This window comes from Myxocyprinus asiaticus, chromosome 24 (assembly GCF_019703515.2).
Source record: "Myxocyprinus asiaticus isolate MX2 ecotype Aquarium Trade chromosome 24, UBuf_Myxa_2, whole genome shotgun sequence".
Lineage (NCBI taxonomy): Eukaryota > Metazoa > Chordata > Actinopteri > Cypriniformes > Catostomidae > Myxocyprinus > Myxocyprinus asiaticus.
This window is the reverse complement of record NC_059367.1, coordinates 23,303,581-23,324,195: the sequence shown is the minus strand read 5'-3', so window position 1 is coordinate 23,324,195 and position 20,615 is coordinate 23,303,581. Positions and strand designations below refer to the sequence as shown.

General features: G+C 36.4%; 1 protein-coding gene across 2 annotated transcripts in view; it reads left to right on the top strand.

The window, feature by feature from the left end:
• Window positions 1-20,615, top strand: part of LOC127415298 (leiomodin-1-like) — a 62,622-nt gene that overhangs the window by 2,244 nt on the left and 39,763 nt on the right. Inside the window, exons 2-4 of one of the 2 annotated variants that reach the window (XM_051653999.1) lie at window positions 1,203-3,017; window positions 3,903-6,233; window positions 6,651-6,745. In XM_051653999.1, the coding sequence (XP_051509959.1) occupies window positions 1,203-3,017; window positions 3,903-3,929 (1,842 nt within the window). In that variant the 3' untranslated portion in view covers window positions 3,930-6,233; window positions 6,651-6,745. The remainder of the gene's footprint in view (window positions 1-1,202; window positions 3,018-3,902; window positions 6,234-6,650; window positions 6,746-20,615) is intronic. The other variant, XM_051653998.1, reaches the window with a different exon arrangement.

Below are 20,615 nucleotides of genomic sequence, written 5' to 3'. Positions count from 1 at the left end.
TTTCCTTCTCAGGAAAGAAAACAATACAAAATGTAATACTGCTTTATTAACAAAGCCTTTCACAGTATAAAGACAGAAATCCACTAAAATAGCACCAATTCAAGTAACATTAAATGTTTCCCAAAGTCTAAGTGGGAGGTTGGCTAATTGAATTGAAATTGTCTCAATAGGGTGTGTATTTATTGCAAAGTGCATTCAATCTCTTAAACTCTCGGTATTAATCTGCCAGCAGGCTGTGGCTATCGACTTTGGATATGGAGTTCACATGTTTGAACTCCACATGAAATGCGCTGCTGACAGTGTCTGTGTCCGGAATGGCATACTGCCCATACTACTCTTACTGCTTCTGTCATATATAACATAAATAGTAAGGGTAGTGTGGTAGTATGCAATTCCGAAAACGACCAACGTCGTGTTCTACTTTTAGTGCAGGCACTGCCCATGTAATGATACTTCATCCGAATTGTCATTAGGTTATCATTTGGTGACGCTCTACGGGAGAACTCCAACAAGCTGCGCAGCAGTCCCTCATCACTGCCATATATCGTGTTTGGCTTGTAGGTGATAGTTAAGATATGACATGCTTCTCTGGTCAAATTCTGACTTACAAAGGACGCAAAGTACTTTTGTCAATAGTCCCATCTGGGTTTGTTTTGGAAGAGGTCTTTTCTCCATCACTTGACCATAAACTTTATTCACAGTAGTGCCATCTTTGATTTCTGACGGGAATGAAAACAAGGGTATAAGGGAAAATCTTACCATCTCTTCACTGTATAAAGCTGTCGAAAAGCTCCCAAATCACATCTAATTTTCCACAACTCATGTTGTCTTGAGTTTTTTGTCTACTAAAATTTTTTGGAAAGCGATTTTTCAATGTTTCATCTGTGGAACGATGAAAAAACACTTTAAACAAGAGTACAACCCATTGAAGAGACTGTATGTCTATCCCTCACAGCCTCGTCATTCCTGTGAGAAATCAAAGATGGCGCTAATGTGAATAAGGTCTGTTGTCACTAAATCGCTGTTGTGTGTAAATATGTTAATCGTGATTAAGAACGATTAACACATTCAACATTTTAAATTACTTGCATGCGTTAACGTTCATTTTTACATCTGTAATTTTAGCATAACTATCAAAAGGCAAACAACTTTTAAGTATCATGTGCTGTGGTGAATCATTTGTTTTGTGTTTAATGCTGAAGGGTGAGGTTAGAGGGGAGGGCAGGAGGAGAGATCGACTCCGCAGGATGAGGAGCAGAGAGTTCTCCAGGTCACGGAGTGGTGACCCTCCCGACACAGAGAGCAGAAACACTGAAATTGAACAGCCCTCCAAAAAAGATGAGGAGGGGGCTAGAAAAAGAGAGGTTGACTCTAAAGATTTACCTGATGAAGAAGAAATAGACAAAGACAAGAGAATGGTCAAAGAGAAGAAAGGAGAAAGGACCATTAGTAAAACAGAAAGTGTAAAAGAACTGAAAGAGAGGGAACTTTCCAGGAAAGAAAGGGGAGGCAGCAAGACTTTGGAGCTTATTTCCAAACTTCAAGAGAAAAAAGAGGATAAGAAAGAAAGAGAGAGAAAGGAAGAGAAAAAAGCGAGTGAAAACTCAAAAATACGAGGTTTCATTTCCAAAATTCAGAGAGATAAAGATGCTGAGGACCTCAAATTAAAAGACAACAAGGCAGATATAAAAAAAATAGATGAAATCAGAACTAAATTCCTGGACAAACAGAAGAACAGCAGAGATGGAGGCAGGATAAACTTGAAAGTTGGAGAATCGGAGGAGAAGAGGAGCAGAATTAGAAGTGCAGAGGAGAAAAGCAAAATGACAGAGAGAGAACAAGAGGATGAGAAACATCACTCACAGAGGGAAATACCTGAACCTCAGAAAGAGAGTGAAACCAAGTTAAAGAAAGAAAAAGTGCTAGACCGAACAAAAGAACAAGCAAAACGTTCTGAAATCAATGAGCTGCAGATATCTACCAATTCCAACCATAATGTCTCTGGGAACTTGGAACTGGACAACCGTTCAGTTACTGAAAATGATGAGTCTTGTGGTGAAGATGATGACATGGACAGTGACACTGGTTCTAGCATGTTTGATGACCTTCTGGAGCAAGTTCGCAGTGACGACCCTGAACTAACAGCGGTCAATGTCAATAATTCAGATGCCATTAAGACAGACACTCTGATACAGTTTGCAGAGGGTCTCCGTAGCAACACTCATGTTAAAACTTTCTCCCTCGCTAACACGAGAGCGGATGATCATGTCGCATTCGCCATTGCTGGAACTCTACGCAATAACTCCACCCTGACTGGCATCAACCTCGACTCCAACCATTTAACAGGCAAAGGCATCCTGGCCATCATCAACTCTCTGCAGCACAACAGTTCCCTCATGGAGCTGAGATTTCACAACCAAAGACACATCTGTGGAGGCAAGACAGAGATGGAAATGACCAAAGTCTTATGTGCGAACTCGTCTCTGCTGAAGTTGGGATATCATTTTGAGCTGGCCGGGCCCAGGATGACCATGACGAACATCTTGAGTCGAAACATGGACAGAAAGCGGCTACAACGACTAAAAGCACAAAAACTCACCAGACAGGAGACTGACTCCACCCACAAACCCCCAACTCAAGATAAGAAGAGCTCACCTGACACAGATAAACCGAGAACTACTACAACATCCATCCACACTGGGAAGAAAGACTCTAAACATGCAGCAACTTCCAAATTTACCTCTGCTCAGGAAACTCCCAAAGCCCTGCTTACCAAGCCACCACCTAGACCCCTTTCCAAGGTGACAGAAAAGAAAGAGGGGGCAACAGGAAGTAGGCAACTTCCTCCTCCACCCCCTCCTGGCCCAGCTTTAAATGTTCAGGCACTGAGGAGGTCACTGACCCCTATCTCTCAGAGGAAGCAAGACAGCAGTACAGCTGTCCGACAGACAGAGGGGAATTTCAGAGATCAGCTACTAGCATCAATCAGAAACTGCAACATGAACACACTCAAAAAGGTAAAAGAGGTACACTATGAGCACAATGCGTTCACATGTGTTTTCCACCATATTCGACCACCTCCAAATTCGGTTGAAGTGGACAAATCTCAAAACATTTTGATTCCCGTTTACACCTGTCTTTACCGTCACCTAAAATGCATCTTATGGTGCATTTAAGTCATGTCAGAATGATCGTATAAGAGATGAGTGCACATATAGTAAATGCCACCACAAAGTCTTAATTACCAGTGGGGAAACTCTGGATTTTCCAAGTTGGGGGTGTCTTGATTTTAAGAATCATACCGGAAGGAAACTGGTATTGGTAATAATTCAGTTTTACTTATGGGTTTTGACTGTACAGCTTAGTTTGATTGCATTTTTGCACTGTTAAAGACAAACAGCGATAAAGTTGGCCAGAAAATAAAAGTAATTTAGCTGGTTTATGAGGCGAATGGCGTGTCCAACAAAACCTCATTTTCCATCATATATGGCAGTTTGAGAATGATAAAAGAAATAGATAACGCATCAATTACACACTTAATGCATGGCTTTGCTCTTCATTCTGTTGCATTGGTGCTTAAAATGCTTCTTGTCTTCGTTAGTAAATGAAAAAAGAGAGAAAGAAATATGAAATAGTAAAATGGGCACTTTCAGACTGAAATCACATTATATTTACGACTTCTGACCTCGTGAGTATGAACATCCCATGAGGACTTGAACGCAGCATCAATACCAGGTGTAACCGGGGCCATAGATGTCAAAATCATGCATATCAGTGTCATGTCGGTATCAGGCTGTTCATTAAACATAACTGTAACTCACAAGAAAAGCACCTTGTTTTCATGATATGTAAATCTTTTTAATATATAAATGCTTAACACTCTTCCTCTATGTCTCTCTCAGGTTGAGATCCCTAAGTGGTTGAGATAGCATCTGTTTGGTGTAAATGCAAATACCTTCAGATTCCCCACAGTCCTTAGGAACCCCATCATCATGGAAACCACAGAAACATGAAGATGAGGTTCCCTATTACTGGCTCGCTCTCGCTGAAACACAGGCACCTGAGATTGCTTAGCCTGATGTCACTGAGATATAAACATTTGAGGTGTTACACAGTGTATTTTCCAGCTGAGTGTGATTTTTCCATGGACAGTTAGCCATCAGTCAATACACTGAAGCTGTGAGGGGCAACTTTGAGGTTCTAGGACATTACAAAATGTATAAATCAGATAAATAAATTAAATGGGTTTTAGGAATGTCATTTGTAGCTCATTTGTTCTCAGCTCCTTCCACACTTTAAAATTTCTGTATATTTCTGTAAATCTGTCATGAAGTGGTACTAATCATTAACTCTGCTTATACTGCAATATGATAAACAAACATGTTAATCTCAAAAATGTAAAGTGGAGAATTCCTTGTTTATGTGTTTGTTAAAAGGTAGAACATACTAAATGGGAGTCATAAGCTACCATAAAACATATTTATGTGATATTGTATTTTATTTCATTAGCAGATTTGTTTGTGATCTTGGATTTTGGGGAATCCGGACTATTGAGGGAATTGTTTATCATAAAAAGCAGAAGAAAAAAATGAACAATGTGAATAATTTGAGACTTGTCACATCAGCAGACAGTGTCATGTCCATGCCCAGCAATTTTCATTTCCCTTGTAAATCTGAGGACAAGACATGTTTCTAATTGTGAAATAAACAAACTATTAAACTATATGTCACTTGTGAAGCATTGCAGTAGTAGCATTGTTTAAAGTCGACATGAAAACGGCATTTGCAACCCATTTTACTTCTGTAATGGGGTGTATTTGCGAGCAAAACAACATTCAACAAGAAAAAAATCCAACAGGAATGTACTTGAATTTGTAGTCACTCTAACTCAATTAAGATCTATCTATCTATCTGTCTGTCTGTCTGTCTGTCTGTCTGTCTGTCTGTCTGTCTGTCTGTCTGTCTGCCTGTCTGTCTGTCACAGTGATTCTCAACCCTTTTTATACCAAGGCACCCCATTGCCCAAGAAAATATCTGAAGGCTCTGTATTTCCTCTGGTATTTTTTCTGTAATGATGACAAAACTGCTTGTTTTCAAACGTTTAACAGAAGACAGTAAAGTCTATAGATAAAATTATTATTCATAATAATTACGGTTTTTAGCCATTTTTGGTTATTAAGATTATTATAATATAGCTTATAAATGTATTCTAAGTCATTTTAAGGCCCCTTGGAAGTTTGCTAAGGTTCCCTTTTGGGATTGGCACCCTGGTTGAGAACCACTGATCATTCAGCATGGAAAACTAGGAGGTAAATTGGGTATTCCATATATACGTAGTATATAGACAGTTTGCATACTCCACCACACAATATACTGCACATCGGAGAAATAGTAAGAGTATGCTAGTATCCTATTTCAAGCATAGCCACAATCTTGTTTTTGCACCACAATATTATTTAATTCAACAAAATAACAGGTGCAATACATGTGAATTATCTACAGGGGGCACGTACCTTAAAGCAAAACAGATGCTGAATTCAAAATGGCATACTACCCATACTCCTACTACTGCCATATCTGCCTATGTTAAAAGTCAAAGTAGTTTATTGACAATTCTGTTGTACATGGAAGGGACAGAAATTAAAAATGTATTATTTAATGCCATAGTGAGAGGACAAAGGCAATAAATACAAACATTTCCACTAATTAACATTAAATGCAAGCAATAAATGTAGTTATAAGGAATATGTATTTTTTTTATTTATTATTGAATTGAATTCTTTAAGTAAACAGTGGGGTCAGAACTTCAGAGCAGCAGAATAAAGCTTGCATAATAAGTTTGCAAATGTGCTTTAAGTGCATGAAACAAGTGAATTTAAGTGTTTGAAAATGTGTTAACTTCGCTGCTGATCTGATTCATTTCCTCCCTCAACAAGTCTGCTGTTTATGTGTCCTCTAGCCATAAATCTCTCTCTCTCTCTCTCTCTCTCTCTCTCTCTCTCTCTCTCTCTCTCTCTCTCTCTCTCTCTCTCTCACTTTTATAGGGCATGGCATCACAAACACATTCTCAGTCAACTGGAGTGAAGTATTCATCATAGTGTTCTGATGTAGTTTACTGAATATATTATTGTGTAATGCTGTATATTTACATTTTCTTTAAGAGGACATTTTGTTTTAAGAGAATTTGATATTAAAGAGAATGAAAACCTACCTAAAGATGTTGTGTCTTTCAGGTAAATAAATTTTTCCATCCATGTTTTCCTTTTCATTAGATAAACATTAATCTTTTATTGTCTATATTGTATTGTCATATACGTACATGTTAACAATACAGGAAATACATTTTAAAAAAAAATCTGATTAATAGATCTTGCCTGAATTATGAGCTTGCTAACCTCAATGTAAATGTAAATCTGAGAAATATGAGAACTTTCATTTGAGGTTGTCTGGAATTTCTGAATATTGCTGAAAGGGCACCACTTGTGTAAACAGTGAAATTTATTTAATAGATTAATTAACTAATTATGTTTTTTTTTTTTTTTTTTTTAAACTGTGTCTCTCTCTAGCTTTTAGTAGTGTGTTGTCGTCTCAGATGGAAGATACTCTGTCATGAACACTGTGAGTGCAAACTCCTTTGATGTTTCCATCAGAAATCTCAATCTTAAAGACTCCGGTGTTTATTACTGTGGACTTGATCAATGGTTCACTGACTCACTGAGTAAAGTCGAGCTGTCTGTCCATCCAGGTGGGTATTTATGCCTGCACATTTCATGTTTCTTCTAATAATTTTATATAATGTTAAGTATGTGAATATGTGTTATATGAATTCATATGTATTATGTGCTCTTAAAATTCCCTAATCATTGTTCTTTTGCTTGTTATTCTCTGCAGCTCCTGTGAACCCTCCTCTTAACACACTGACTCCTGTGTTCAGTTCTACAAAATCCACTGAACACACACAAACAGTATCTACATGGACATCAACACACAAATCTGCAGGTAGAATTTCATCCTCTCAAAAAATATATTTTGATTCATCAATCCATCATCCATCAACATTTAGCAAACATTTTCAAATTACTTTTTTCAGGTTACTTCATTGTCATTTTGCAAATGCCTCTTATCCAGAGCAATTTACAACATATTATAAGATTCCATATATTACAGTGCCATATTTTATAATTGTAATATTAGCATATTTATTTTGAATACATTTTACATCAAATCTACTGTGTTTTAAATAGGGGAAAATCTGCTTTTTCCTCTCAAATGATATGCTGTGATTCTCTCTCTCTCTCTCTGGCTCATAATTCTGTCACAAATGAACTGTTATTACCAACAGTCCAGTCAACAGGCTCCACAGCCCTGATTAAAAGCTCAGGTAAGTGATTGCCTGTTTGTGGATATTGTGTTCACACTATGTTTTTGTTTTTTTTGACGATAACACATGCTACCAGCAAACTTGATATATTGCAGCATGTAATCTTCGTAATATTGTGATGGTTTTCTTTTCTTTTTTTCATTCCAGTGTACGTGACTGTGGTTTGCGCAGCTGTTTTGGTACTGCTGGTGTTCTGGAGTCTAGTGGCTTTAGTGTGTCTATACAGACGAAGATCATTCAGATGTAAGACAAAGAGAGACTTTAAAACAGGGCATCAGTTATTTTGCTTTAAAAAAATAGAGAAATAGAGAATTGATGACTGAAAGGTATTTTGCGATAGTTGTGCAACAGTACTCTATAAACGTACACATTTTTTTAAAAAAATGTTACAAACATTAACGTACAAATAGCTACTTATACTAATGAGATCAGGCTGCTGTATGAAAAAACCTAGGAAACAATTTCCATGCAAAAATTGCTAGTAAATTTAACAGACCGCATTTTTATGTAAAGGCTACACACAATTCTTGGTGGCTTTAGAGGTGCACTCAGTAATTTTTTCCTCATTAAAAAAGTTTAATTCCTAAAAACCTTAATTGTAATTCTGCAATATATGTAGGAAATCATGACCACTCATTAAAATGAAGACTCCAGTCATTTCAGTAACCTTATAAAAGCTGTTTTATTCTACATGGAGAGGGTCTGCACATGGGGGCTGCCATTTTAGAATCACATGACCAGCTGAACACAACTTGCTTAATCTCAGTAACCTTCCCTTTATTTGACACTTTCACTCATTGATTAAAATAATCATGGCTGACTGTGAATCTTTCTACAATGGCATCTGAAACTGAAAACTAGATGATTCAGATTTTAAATGATGCAGCATCCAAGCCGCTAAATGTCAGTGTAAGTCCAAGATGACACAAAGACAAAAGTTACTGAGAGCACCTTTAATTAGAACTTCTTGCAATACTCTGTTTAAAGATAATTTTACTCACTTTTTGTTTGTAGATTTTACTCAAGCAATGTAGCACTGAATTAAGCCATGCTTTTAAAAGTAGCATTTCAACGGTTTTATAACGCACTTAATCATGCACCACATGACACGTTGAAGCCTTCCAAAGGGAAGCTTAATGCATGCTTTGTAGTCTATTAGACAACATCACCTTGCTTTAGAAACAAGAGTCCAGAGCTGCACACTAGGGTTGCAGCGGTATACCACGGTATAAAAACTGATGGTTATCATACCATGTACATTTGCTTATCTACGGTATTGAGGAAAAAAACGCAACCAGATGGGAAATCTCACCTGCGCATCTCCTTTCCTCTTTGTCTGCCTGTCAGACTCGTCAGCTTGCGCCACACACACACATGCAGCGGAGAAAATGTCAGAGAGAAGCGAGGCGAGGGGGTCTGACATGAGTGTGTGTGTGAGTTAAAGCAGTGTTTCTCAACTGGGGAGTTGCAGGTCTGTTCGGACTGGGTCGCGGACAGCAGGAAAAGAACAATGCCATGGTTCTCCCATTGAAGATATTTCAGCGGCCGCTCGAGTGATAACCTATTTAGGACTGCCGAGGCAGATTTAATAATAATCAAGCAATCAGCTAAATGCTTCTCATCTGCACTTTCACACGAGTGTAACGGAACCAGTTCGTAATCATGATCTACGCTTCTCTGTGGCACGCGTGTGCAACAACCGCTCTTCCCTCGATATTGCGGAGCGCTGCCCTCAAAACTGATGTAACCAATTCCAATTCTAGTGAGACTTTTCTAGTTTAAAGCGTTACGGAGGAAGTCAAGTCAAACCTATCAAACAGTAGGCAGCCCTGACATGCCAAACAGCACTGAGGAGGAAAAGAGCAACTATGTGCTATTTTTTTATATATATAAAAAAATATGTACAAAATTGTTTCACGATTTTACATGAGTAAAAGTAACTGTTATATTTTGTCAAAATGTTATAGTTTCATATGAAATAATCTAAAGGTAGAATCTATTAGACCTCATTTTATATCAACAGTGGCAGTTGTAGTTAAAGCTTCAAGATGTGTTACAGCTAGTATTTATTTTTTCATAAATATTATAATTTGTTATTATTACTATTATTTAAGACTAGCTACACTGACCTAACCATGGTAATGAGGAGCCTTTCCTCCAGTGTAATATGTATGTTCTGTTTGAATTATGTTTGAAATTTGGAAACAAACGGGATAATAATGGGCTCATATAAGTAAATATGTTCTTCAATTTTTTAAAAGAGGGGAGAGAAAACTTCCTGTCGTCAACAAAAATAATGTCACTTGATGCATGTCCTTGTACTTGAAAACCATGAACATAACTATGCAACTTAAAAGGAAATGCGACCCAGGATATATTAAATACAGGTTACGTTTTTACTGTGGTGGGTCGCCACTTGATTTCCAATGTAAAATCTGTGCTGAAGCAAAACCAGTTGAGAACCACTGAATTAAAGGTACAGACAGGAGCAGTCTGGCTGCGCTGTCGCGCACCTACAGTATATGTTAATTATTAATAATCATAGGACATTACTTTAAAGCTCACACAGCTGATGTTATTTTTCATTTAGTAGTTAATTTAACATGCTATGCTAACATGTAAACTAACATGTTTTAGTTATATAACATTTTATTGTTACATGCTATTTTTTTTAATCATATTTATAATTCGGTTTATTATTATAATTCTGTTAGCTTTTTTTATTCTATTTATTTTCAAAAGGGATATATATATATATATTTCTACACATACTTAAATTAAAAAAAGTTTCAATTATAATAAAGCATTTATTAACCCTAACCCCCCCCCCCCAAAAAAAACCTTCTGTTTTCACTCCTTTATGGGTCATTGTAACTGATAATAATAATTATGTAATACCGTATACCTTTATATTTCCTGAGACGGTTATCGTACCATGTAAATCTCATACCATTGTAACCCTACTGCACACGCAGACCTCAACACAGTGCTTAAAACACAATGACCATAACAATCAAAATGTTGTGTAAATCAGCTTGCAAACACTGAATCCATGCAAGCTCATTAATTATTCAAGCCTGGTGCATGCTGGGAACACTAGCTTTGACAAGTAAAATATACTTATTTTATTTACCTGTGAAATTTACTCAAATTAGCTAATACATATGACAAGGTTTTCTCATTCTCATACATGATGACACATTGTAAAGATAAAAAAATCATAAATAATATTTACTTATAAGCTAGAGAATTCATGTTTGAATTGAGTGCAACTTTAGAATTAACTCAAAATTTTCAAATTAACTCTTAAATTATCTTATTCAATGTAGAAAGTACTTAATCATTTCTGCTATATTTACTTTACCACAAAATCATATTTTTAGGGTGGTGACCAGGGGTGTAAAGTAACGAATTACAAATACTCACGTTAATGTAATTAATTAGTTTTTCACAAGAATTGTACTTTAAGTAGTTTACAATTTTTAGACTTTTACTTGAGTACATTTTAAGTGCTGTACTTTTACTGCGCTATTTTCCCACCGCCTGTGTTCACTACTACCTGTCGTGATTTTATTTTTATCTATCAACATGATTGGCTAGAGAGAGTCTCGTGACTCCCATCCAATCAAATCACACCTAAAAAACTTGAACTGCAGCTGTAGATCTGGCGCCAACTGTGGAGGATGCCTCAAGCACAGTTTACAGCTGAACATAACCGGCCGCACCTGAAAGAGATTTTCGGAGTGAAAAAGGACAATTGCTTGATCGAGTCATGAGTTTAACTTGCTCAAGCCAGATATCAGCATTAATCCTGCCTCTAATCTGAAGAAACATATCGAGGTAAATTTCATATTCCTGCTTAATAGATTCTGTGTGTCTATAATGAAGCCTGTAATTTAACTAAATATCACTGAGATTATTGGGCTGCTGTGAGAGATTAATGCAATGTTATCAATAGGGTTGGGCAATAGAATGATCTATATGTTTATCGGAAAAAAGAGAGATGTCCTCGATCAAACTTTTGAGTAATTTTCTATATTTAGCCTATGTTCTACATCTAGAACAGGGGTGTTCATTACATCGATCGCGATAGCAAGATTACAACTGGTTGGTTGATCTAGATGAAATATAAAAGATTGACTTTTTATTTCCAGACGTCTGTAGCTGCGCTCTGTTTGATTGACAGGCGGTTAATGTTTGTATGCTTTACATGCGCGTGTGTTCCGAGAGCGCTAATGCGGGTACGCGCCTAAACGATCAAATACACTTTAAAACTCCGCCAATATCCGTCTTGATGAGGATTTAATGTAAACGCAGTCTTTTATGTCTAAAGTGAACTTAAACAGTGGGACAAAAAGTGTATTTGCATCAAAATGTTGGACTTGAAGTGTACATGTATGTGAATTGAGCACTGTCTAGTAGGCTATGTCATAAAAAGTCTATTAATCAAACAACAATAACAAGGAAACGAGAAAACCACTCACTACTTTTGGCTGAATAACTTGAGTAGCTTTAAAAGTATTAATGTAATAGAATAAAACAGTGACATTTTTAATAATAATATATTTTTTTAAATAATATCGTTAGTTTTTTTTAAATAATACTGACCCCAGATGTAGAGTGTGTGTTAATTGGTATAATAAATTACCAGGAAAGTACAGATGATAAAATAATGTGTAGTTATGCTTTGCCTTTATAAAGATAAAAAAGTATCAACCATTATTGAGCAATACTTCAGCAGAACATTCCACCAGTCACAAACATCAGATAATTGTGCATCATGCATTAGAATGAGAACACAACTATTTCTTGGCTTAAAAGATACAAGAACTAAATCAATGTTTAATATTGTATCTCAAAAGGAGGACAGTGTGGCCCCCCATGTGCTACTTAAAGAAATAATTCACAGAAAAATGAAAATTCTCTTATTTACTTCACCCTCGTGCCATCTGTCTATGACTTTCTATCTTCAGCAGAACACAAATTAAGATTTTTAGAAGAATATTTCAGCTCTGTAGGTCCATTCAATGTAAGTGAAGGGGTGCCAAAATTTTGACACTCCAAAAAGCACATGAAAGCAGCATAAAAGTAATACATCCAGTGGTTTAATCCATGACTTCAGAATTGAAATGACAGGTGTCGGTGAGAAACAGATCAATATTTAAATCCAATTCTTCTCCCTGCCCAGTAGGTGGCGATATGCATGAAGAATGTGAATCACCAAAAACACAAGAAGGAAGTGAAAGTTAAAATGGAGATTGACTGGAGGAGAATTAATAGTAAAAAAGGAATTAAATATTGATCTGTTTCTCACCACATCTATCATATCTCTCCTGAAGACATGGATTAAACCACTGGAGGCACATGGATTAGACTACTTTTATGCTGATTTATGCGATTTGTGGAGCTTCAATATTTGTTGTGCATAAAACATGTTCAAACAATGCAAGGAATGCAAAAAAATGCTAAATAAACAGGATCACTTGGCACGTCATGTCCTGCACAATAGTGGAGGTAGAGCAGGCATGGGAAAAGTTGTTTGGTACAGGGGCTACATCATGCTTAAAAAGGAATAATTCACCCAAAAATGAAAATTCTCTCATTTACTCACCCTCATGCCATCCTGGATGTGTATGACTTTCTTCAGCAGACCACAAATTAAGATTTTTAGAAGACTATCTCAGCTCTTTTGGTCCATACAATGAAAGTGAATCGGTGCTAAAATATTGAAGCTCCACAAATCGCATAAATCAGCATAGAAGTAGTCTAATCCATGTGCCTCCAGTGGTTTAATCTATATCTTCAGAAGAGATATGATAGATGTGGTGAGAAACAGATCAATATTTAATTCCTTTTTTACTATTAATTCTCCTCCAGTCAATCTCCATTTTAACTTTCACTTCCTTCTTGTGTTTTTGGTGATTCACATTCTTCATGCATATCGCCACCTACTGGGCAGGGAGAAGAATTGGATTTAAATATTGATCTGTTTCTCACCGACACCTGTCATTTCAATTCTGAAGTCATGGATTAAACCACTGGATGTATTACTTTTATGCTGCTTTCATGTGCTTTTTGGAGTGTCAAAATTTTGGCACCCCTTCACTTACATTGAATGGACCTACAGAGCTGAAATATTCTTCTAAAAATCTTAATTTGTGTTCTGCTGAAGATAGAAAGTCATAGACAGATGGCACGAGGGTGAAGTAAATAAGAGAATTTTTATGTCACTGAAAAATGTCACTGTTTTATTCTATTACATTAATACTTTTAAAGCTACTCAAGTTATTCAGCCAAAAGTAGTGAGTGGTTTTCTCGTTTCCTTGTTATTGTTGTTTGATTAATAGACTTTTTATGACATAGCCTACTAGACAGTGCTCAATTCACATACATGTACACTTCAAGTCCAACATTTTGATGCAAATACACTTTTTGTCCCACTGTTTAAGTTCACTTTAGACATAAGACTGCGTTTACATTAAATCCTCATCAAGACGGATATTGGCGGAGTTTTAAAGTGTATTTGATCGTTTAGGCGCGTACCCGCATTAGCGCTCTCGGAACACACGCGCATGTAAAGCATACAAACATTAACCGCCTGTCAATCAAACAGAGCGCAGCTACAGACGTCTGGAAATAAAAAGTCAATCTTTTATATTTCATCTAGATCAACCAACCAGTTGTAATCTTGCTATCGCGATCGATGTAATGAACACCCCTGTTCTAGATGTAGAACATAGGCTAAATATAGAAAATTACTCAAAAGTTTGATCGAGGACATCTCTCTTTTTTCCGATAAACATATAGATCATTCTATTGCCCAACCCTATTGATAACATTGCATTAATCTCTCACAGCAGCCCAATAATCTCAGTGATATTTAGTTAAATTACAGGCTTCATTATAGACACACAGAATCTATTAAGCAGGAATATGAAATTTACCTCGATATGTTTCTTCTGATTAGAGGCAGGGTCGATCAAAACCGACCCTGAATTGGTGTTCTTCTTATTGGACAGGTAAGCTACATAAGCATGTGAAACATAGTGCCATAAGGATTGATCTGTGTAATTTTAGCTAACTTGATCTTGCCTGCTAACACTGACGAATTGCAAGCTACCTTGCTTCGTAACTTTCAAATACATTCAACGATCTTCTTTTTATACTAAAAGTCAGGTATGCTGATTCACAGTAACTGACATAAACAATGGTAATCTGTAATTATTCAGCAAGGTAAACTACAATAACACATGAAATGAATGCTAGACAATGTTCAAGATAATGCAAAAAGCTCCATTCATTAGTATAATGTAACTTGGTTATACAGAAAATATATACATTCTATTATTATAAAACTAGTGCATCGATATATAAAAATGTCAGTGGTGATGGAATCACATCAATACTGAATTGTGTCAGCATATTTATAATGTACAGTCTATTTTATAAACAGCTACTGTCATCATCCACCAAATTTAGCTAACAGCTATTGATAAAGCTGGCTAGCTAGCTAACGCCGACATAGGCTATCGTATAAATGCAGTCAATGTATGTAAGATAGAGACTGTTTGAATATAGTAAGACCTATATCCACACTTTTTTTTTAGCCCTGTTCCAGCACTGGAGAGTCAAATATAATATACAGTCTCAAAGTTTGTAGTAAAACAATCATAACTGTGTAATTTTAATTATGCTACCTCATCTGTCAGCATGATGTTGGTGAATCACCTTCAGTCTCTTTGTACGTTACGTCATTGTTTTGGTCGATGCTCGCGTCCCTATGGAGTGTGTGCACGAGCATGAGCAACAGGTAGCTGGCTGCAGTTCACTTAACGGCCACAGGTATCATTAATAACAAGGGTTTCTGAATCTTACATACTGCACCTTTAATCGAAATATGAAAGAGTTTGCTACTACCACAGCTTGCTATCGGAGAATACTATACCAGAAGGTCGCGTTGCCAATGAGATTTCAGCGGAAATACATAAGCAATACACCGTGCATAGGGTCTATTCTAGCGCTGGGTCTCCACTTATTTTAACACACATGAACGAAATGGAAACTCCTGCTCAAGAACTGGAGATGTTGTTCTGCATTAGACACTTAACTGACGAAAACTATTTCAAAAAGTGGTGGGGACAAAATTGACAATGCCAAAAAGAGGTAGGGACATGTCCCAACCGTAAATAACGCAATTACGGTTGCTATGCTTAAAATGACAAATTGCCCAGAATAGTCTGCCATTTTAAGTGTGCAACCTCACACCTTTAGTCTGCTAGCCAATATTTTTGAACATCAGCTCTGCTGCCCTTTCTCTTTTGACACTGTTGCAGAGCACTTGTGGTACATGTGGCCAAAGTGATGCAGCTTCATGCAGACATCCTGCTGTGGACATATAGGACTGGTTATGACAGTTGCTAAATTTATATTGTGCATTTCTTGTTGTAGCTAAGCAAATAAGCAACTGTCACTTTGGGCTATGAATATAGTTGTGTGGTCTCATTTAAAATCATTTAAAAGGAGAAGACGGATAAAAATATACAACATTTTTGTAGTCAATGTAAAATAAATTCACAGATTTCTACTATCCAGTGACAAAAAAATTAGATGAATTCACCTTGTAGGCCAGTATTTCATTGGAATAAAATCTAATCTCAATATTCTGAGAGGAGATTCAATGTTCACTGGATAAATCTCAGTGTTGATGTAAGAGCATAGGAGAACAACAGACATTCAATAAATGTACTGGAATTAGATATATTGAGAATAATTTGAGATCTTCCCCTATCATATGTTACCAAATAAGTGTATTAGCCTAATTTTTGATGATGATTAACTATGAATACAACATGAGTAAGAATATTAAACCATAGAATGTCAATAAAAATGCTTCAACCTAACCATATAGTGCACCAGACTCATTGGTAGTGTGTTGATCAAGAACCCCCATCAAATGTATGAAAAACTATGCTTTGATTGTGGTATAGTGGTGAGTTATTGTGTTACTTTTTATACATATATGCACACACAAACAGCTTGTGTAGCCAACAGCTCACTCATATGGCTATATTGAACTTTTTCTTTATTTATTGAACCATCTCAAAACAATTGAGTGCAATTTAACTAAAAATAATAATATTTAAGTTTTATTAATTTAATTTTGTTAAAAGTTACACAGTTCAATATGATGGAATTTTGTTATTAAATTGAAATGCGTAAATCTTAAAAATAGGCTAAACTATTTTTTTAATTGTATTCATAAATGTGCTTTTAATTTCTGATTCCTTGCTCAATTAACCAATTTTTTTCTGAATGCAAAAGTGTTCCACGATTAATAAAGGATGCCTGTTTCCAGTATCCAGTGTTTTCACTCGCATCGTCGTATGTTCTAAGCGAATGATGTGATGTATGTTTGAGTACTACATTTGTAAAAATGGTAAAAAAAAAAAAAAGCATTTGGCTCCATAATACCGATGTCACGGATCTACCTGACCCTCCTTACACATACACACAACCAGGGTTGGGGAGTAACGAAATACATGTAACGGGATTACGTATTTAAAATACAAAATATAAGTAACTGTATTCCACTACAGTTACAATTTAAATAATTGGTAATTAGAATACAGTTACATTCAAAAAGTATTTTGATTACTGAAGAGATTACTTTGCATTTTATTGTCATTTGTTTCATTAAATATTTAGTCCTTTCAGATGAAAAACATTTATACATATAAATGATGCGATCCAAAGTGCATTTGAACAGTGGTGAAACAATTTCTTATGATGTGTTACATTCATACGAGCAGACAGAAGTAAGTCTGAAGTAAGTTTGGAGCAGAAGAAATAGAAATAAACCTTGTGTAAATTGTTAGCCTTACGCTAAGCTAAAATGCTATTTCTAGCCATTTTACATGCACATTACCAGGCACGATCATATTTTTTTATCAAAAAAAATTCATGTTGGATCATAATTCTTAAAACATCCTTTTAGAAACAACACTGCATAATATATTTAGGTTTTTCAGTGAATGTATTTTTTATAGTCAAAACAAGTGGAAAAAAAATCTACCAGTGCTGAAGAAGTAATCCAAAGTATTTAGAATACGTTACTGACCTTGAGTAATCTAATGAAATACGTTACAAATGACATTTTACAGCATGTATTCTGTAATCTGTAGTGGAATACATTTCAAAAGTAACCCTCCCAACCCTGCACACAACCCTCCCTCTCTCCTAAATACTGATCACCTGCACCTGCCTCTCATCACCGCATCAATCAGCTCCTCTACTTAAACCCCATTCTCCCTTCACTCAGTCTCAACTCAGAATACAGACTCACTTACCTGCCGCTTACCTGACTCTTCAAACGTCATTCCTGCGATCTCTCCACTCCTACGTCTACTTCCCATTGTGTGTTTGACACCCCAAGGATTATCACTACCTGCATCAACACGAACCATCCTCAGGTTTCAATTCTTCACATCTGCACCGATCTGCTCATTTACTACCCTGTTTTTCAATGTTTGTGTTTTGTGTCAATAAATACCTGCCTTCGGGTTCAACACCATCAGAGTCTGGGTTTCTGTGACAACCAATAGGCTATTTTAGAGTTGTGGTGATGATTTTTTTGACAGTGCCTCACCTGAGTGGGTAGATGACAGGAAGAGATGGTCTGAGGCAGGGACAGGCCACTTCATGCCCAGCTGTCAACAGAAATGGAAAGGAAGTCCTGCCTTACAGGTAAAAGGGCCAAACACCTTTTAGATTGACAGGTGATGTCTATCAACTCAAGCTTGTATTGCTAATGTGCATGCCTGGAAAGTTGTGTAAACTGAGCTAAAGAAGCACAATTTGATTCCAGTGTTGTCAGATTTTACAGCCGATTTGTAATGTTCATAATCTAGACAAACCGTTTGAGATTTGTGTCTTTCCTCATTCAAGAAGATAGGAGCTGCACTGTCATGACTGGAAATAGCTTCCTGGGAGTGTTCCAAAAATGGCCGCCAGTGGAATGACTGGCTAGAAAGACTTCCGGTGTTTCGTAATTCTAAGAACGCAGAGAATGGACTTGTGTTCCTCTTACTAAGCTATCTTGGAAGAATGAACTCCGGAGGCCACAGAACGCATCTGTTGCGAGCTTTGAGATGTGCTGCGGTCAGGGTTGGGAGGGTTACTTTTGGAATGTATTCCACTACAGATTACAAAATACATGCTGTAAAATGTAATTTGTAACATATTCTGTTAGATTACTCAAGGTCAGTAACGTTTTCTAAATACTTTGGATTACTTCAGCACTGGTAGGGTTTTTTTTTTTTTTTTTTTTTTTGTCACTTGTTTTGACCATTAATTACTCACATTTGAGATGCATTTATAAATAAAGTTATTTTTAAACTTAATGCAGTCTAAAAAAATGCATCAGTCCTGAGTTGTGGCACGGCGTAACGAACAAAGATGTCCATTCAGTGCGTGCTTGCATAGAGAAACCATTTTAAAACCGGCGCAGATGAACGTGTGAACAGCCCGTAACTCTGACCCTAACCTGGCCTAAAACCTGATGGTTTGTCGGGTACCGTCGGACTCTGATCGGGTTGAAGACCTCTAAACACATGCAGAACAACCGAATAGTGATGTATACTTTTTTTTTTTTTTTTTTTTTTTAAATTGTATTTGAATACCATGAACATCCCTAATAACTCATGATTTTGGATCAGTTCATAATTAAAAAGTACATGTAATTGGCCATGTCAGACATTGCTATAAACTTTTCCGTCTATTTGAAAAATCCAACCAAATCTGCCAAGCATCTTGTAGTACATAAAATGAACATAGTCATGTGACGCATCATAGGGTGCCTCCACGGTGTACCGGCCCATGGGCCTCTCAGTTCTTAATCCGTGCTTGCCTATGGTCATGGAAAACAGGAAAATATCAGGAAATTTTAAGATTGTGTTTGCCTGGCCTGGAAAAGACATGGAAATTTCTATAGTGAAATATATTTTTCTCTGCTCTAAAAAATTTAATTGGCTAGACATTGCTCTTGTGTAGAGTTAAACTTGCTTGCAAGCAATAGTGATGTCTGGTTTGTCAGTGAATAAGTCAGTTATTTTCAAATAATTAGGCAAAAAAGTTCACAAAATGGTCTTGATTCATTAGCAAATTGGTCTGAATAAAAATAAATTAATAAACCAGTATCCTTATTTTAAAATCCATAATTAATTGCAAATGCCTGGAAAAGTTATTGGTCAAAAAGAGTGGGAACCCTTTATTTGTGTTTTTGTTGTTTTCTTGTTTTGCCAGAGATAAAAGTAGAATTTTCTTCCTCTTGGCTGAATAAAGTAAATTATAACTTTAATTTATCATGGCTCTACAATTACTGTTTGAAAATAACACATATAGAATAGAAAACATTTACATGAAGTTTATTATAAAATAAAGTGACCCACATTTTATTAGGTTTCTTTAAAGGATAGTTGATCCAAAAATGAAAATTCTCTCATAATTTACTCACCCCCGTACCATCCCAGATGTGTATGACTGACTGACTTCTGCTGAACACAAAGATTTTTAGAAGAATATTTCAATGCTGTAACTCCATACAATGCAACTGAATGGGTACCAAAATGTTGAAGCTCCAGAAAGCACATAAAGGCAGCTTGAAAGTAAGCCATAAGACTCCAGTGGTTGAATCAAGCAATTTGATAGGTGTGGGTGAGAAACTGATCAATATAAGTATTTTTGCTAGAAATTCTTCTCCCTGCCCAGCAGGGGGTGTATGCATGAAGAATGTGAATCACCAAAAACACAAGAAGAATGTCAAGGTTAAAGTGGAGATTGACTGAGCAGGGAGAAGAATTGACTATAATAATGATCTGTATCTCACCCACACATATCAGATAGCTTCTGAAGACATTGATTTAACCAGCACAGCACATTTGAATCCAGTTAGAGAACTACTGGCATTATCACACCAGTGACAGCATTAATATCACACCAGTGAGGTTTTGCAGGAGAAGTGACATGTTAAAAGAATAAAGTCTGTGAACACAAAATTTCTCCATGTTTATTACTGTATTAAAATGATGCCCAAAAAAACAGCAAATGGTGATGGAGTATAACGATTCTCAGGAGCCATCAGACTTTCGCGAGCTCACAGCGGGAAACTCTTTGGGGGAAAAAACAAAAAGATAAATGTCCTTCGTCTTCCACCATAGTACCGAGTTCTTGCCCACAA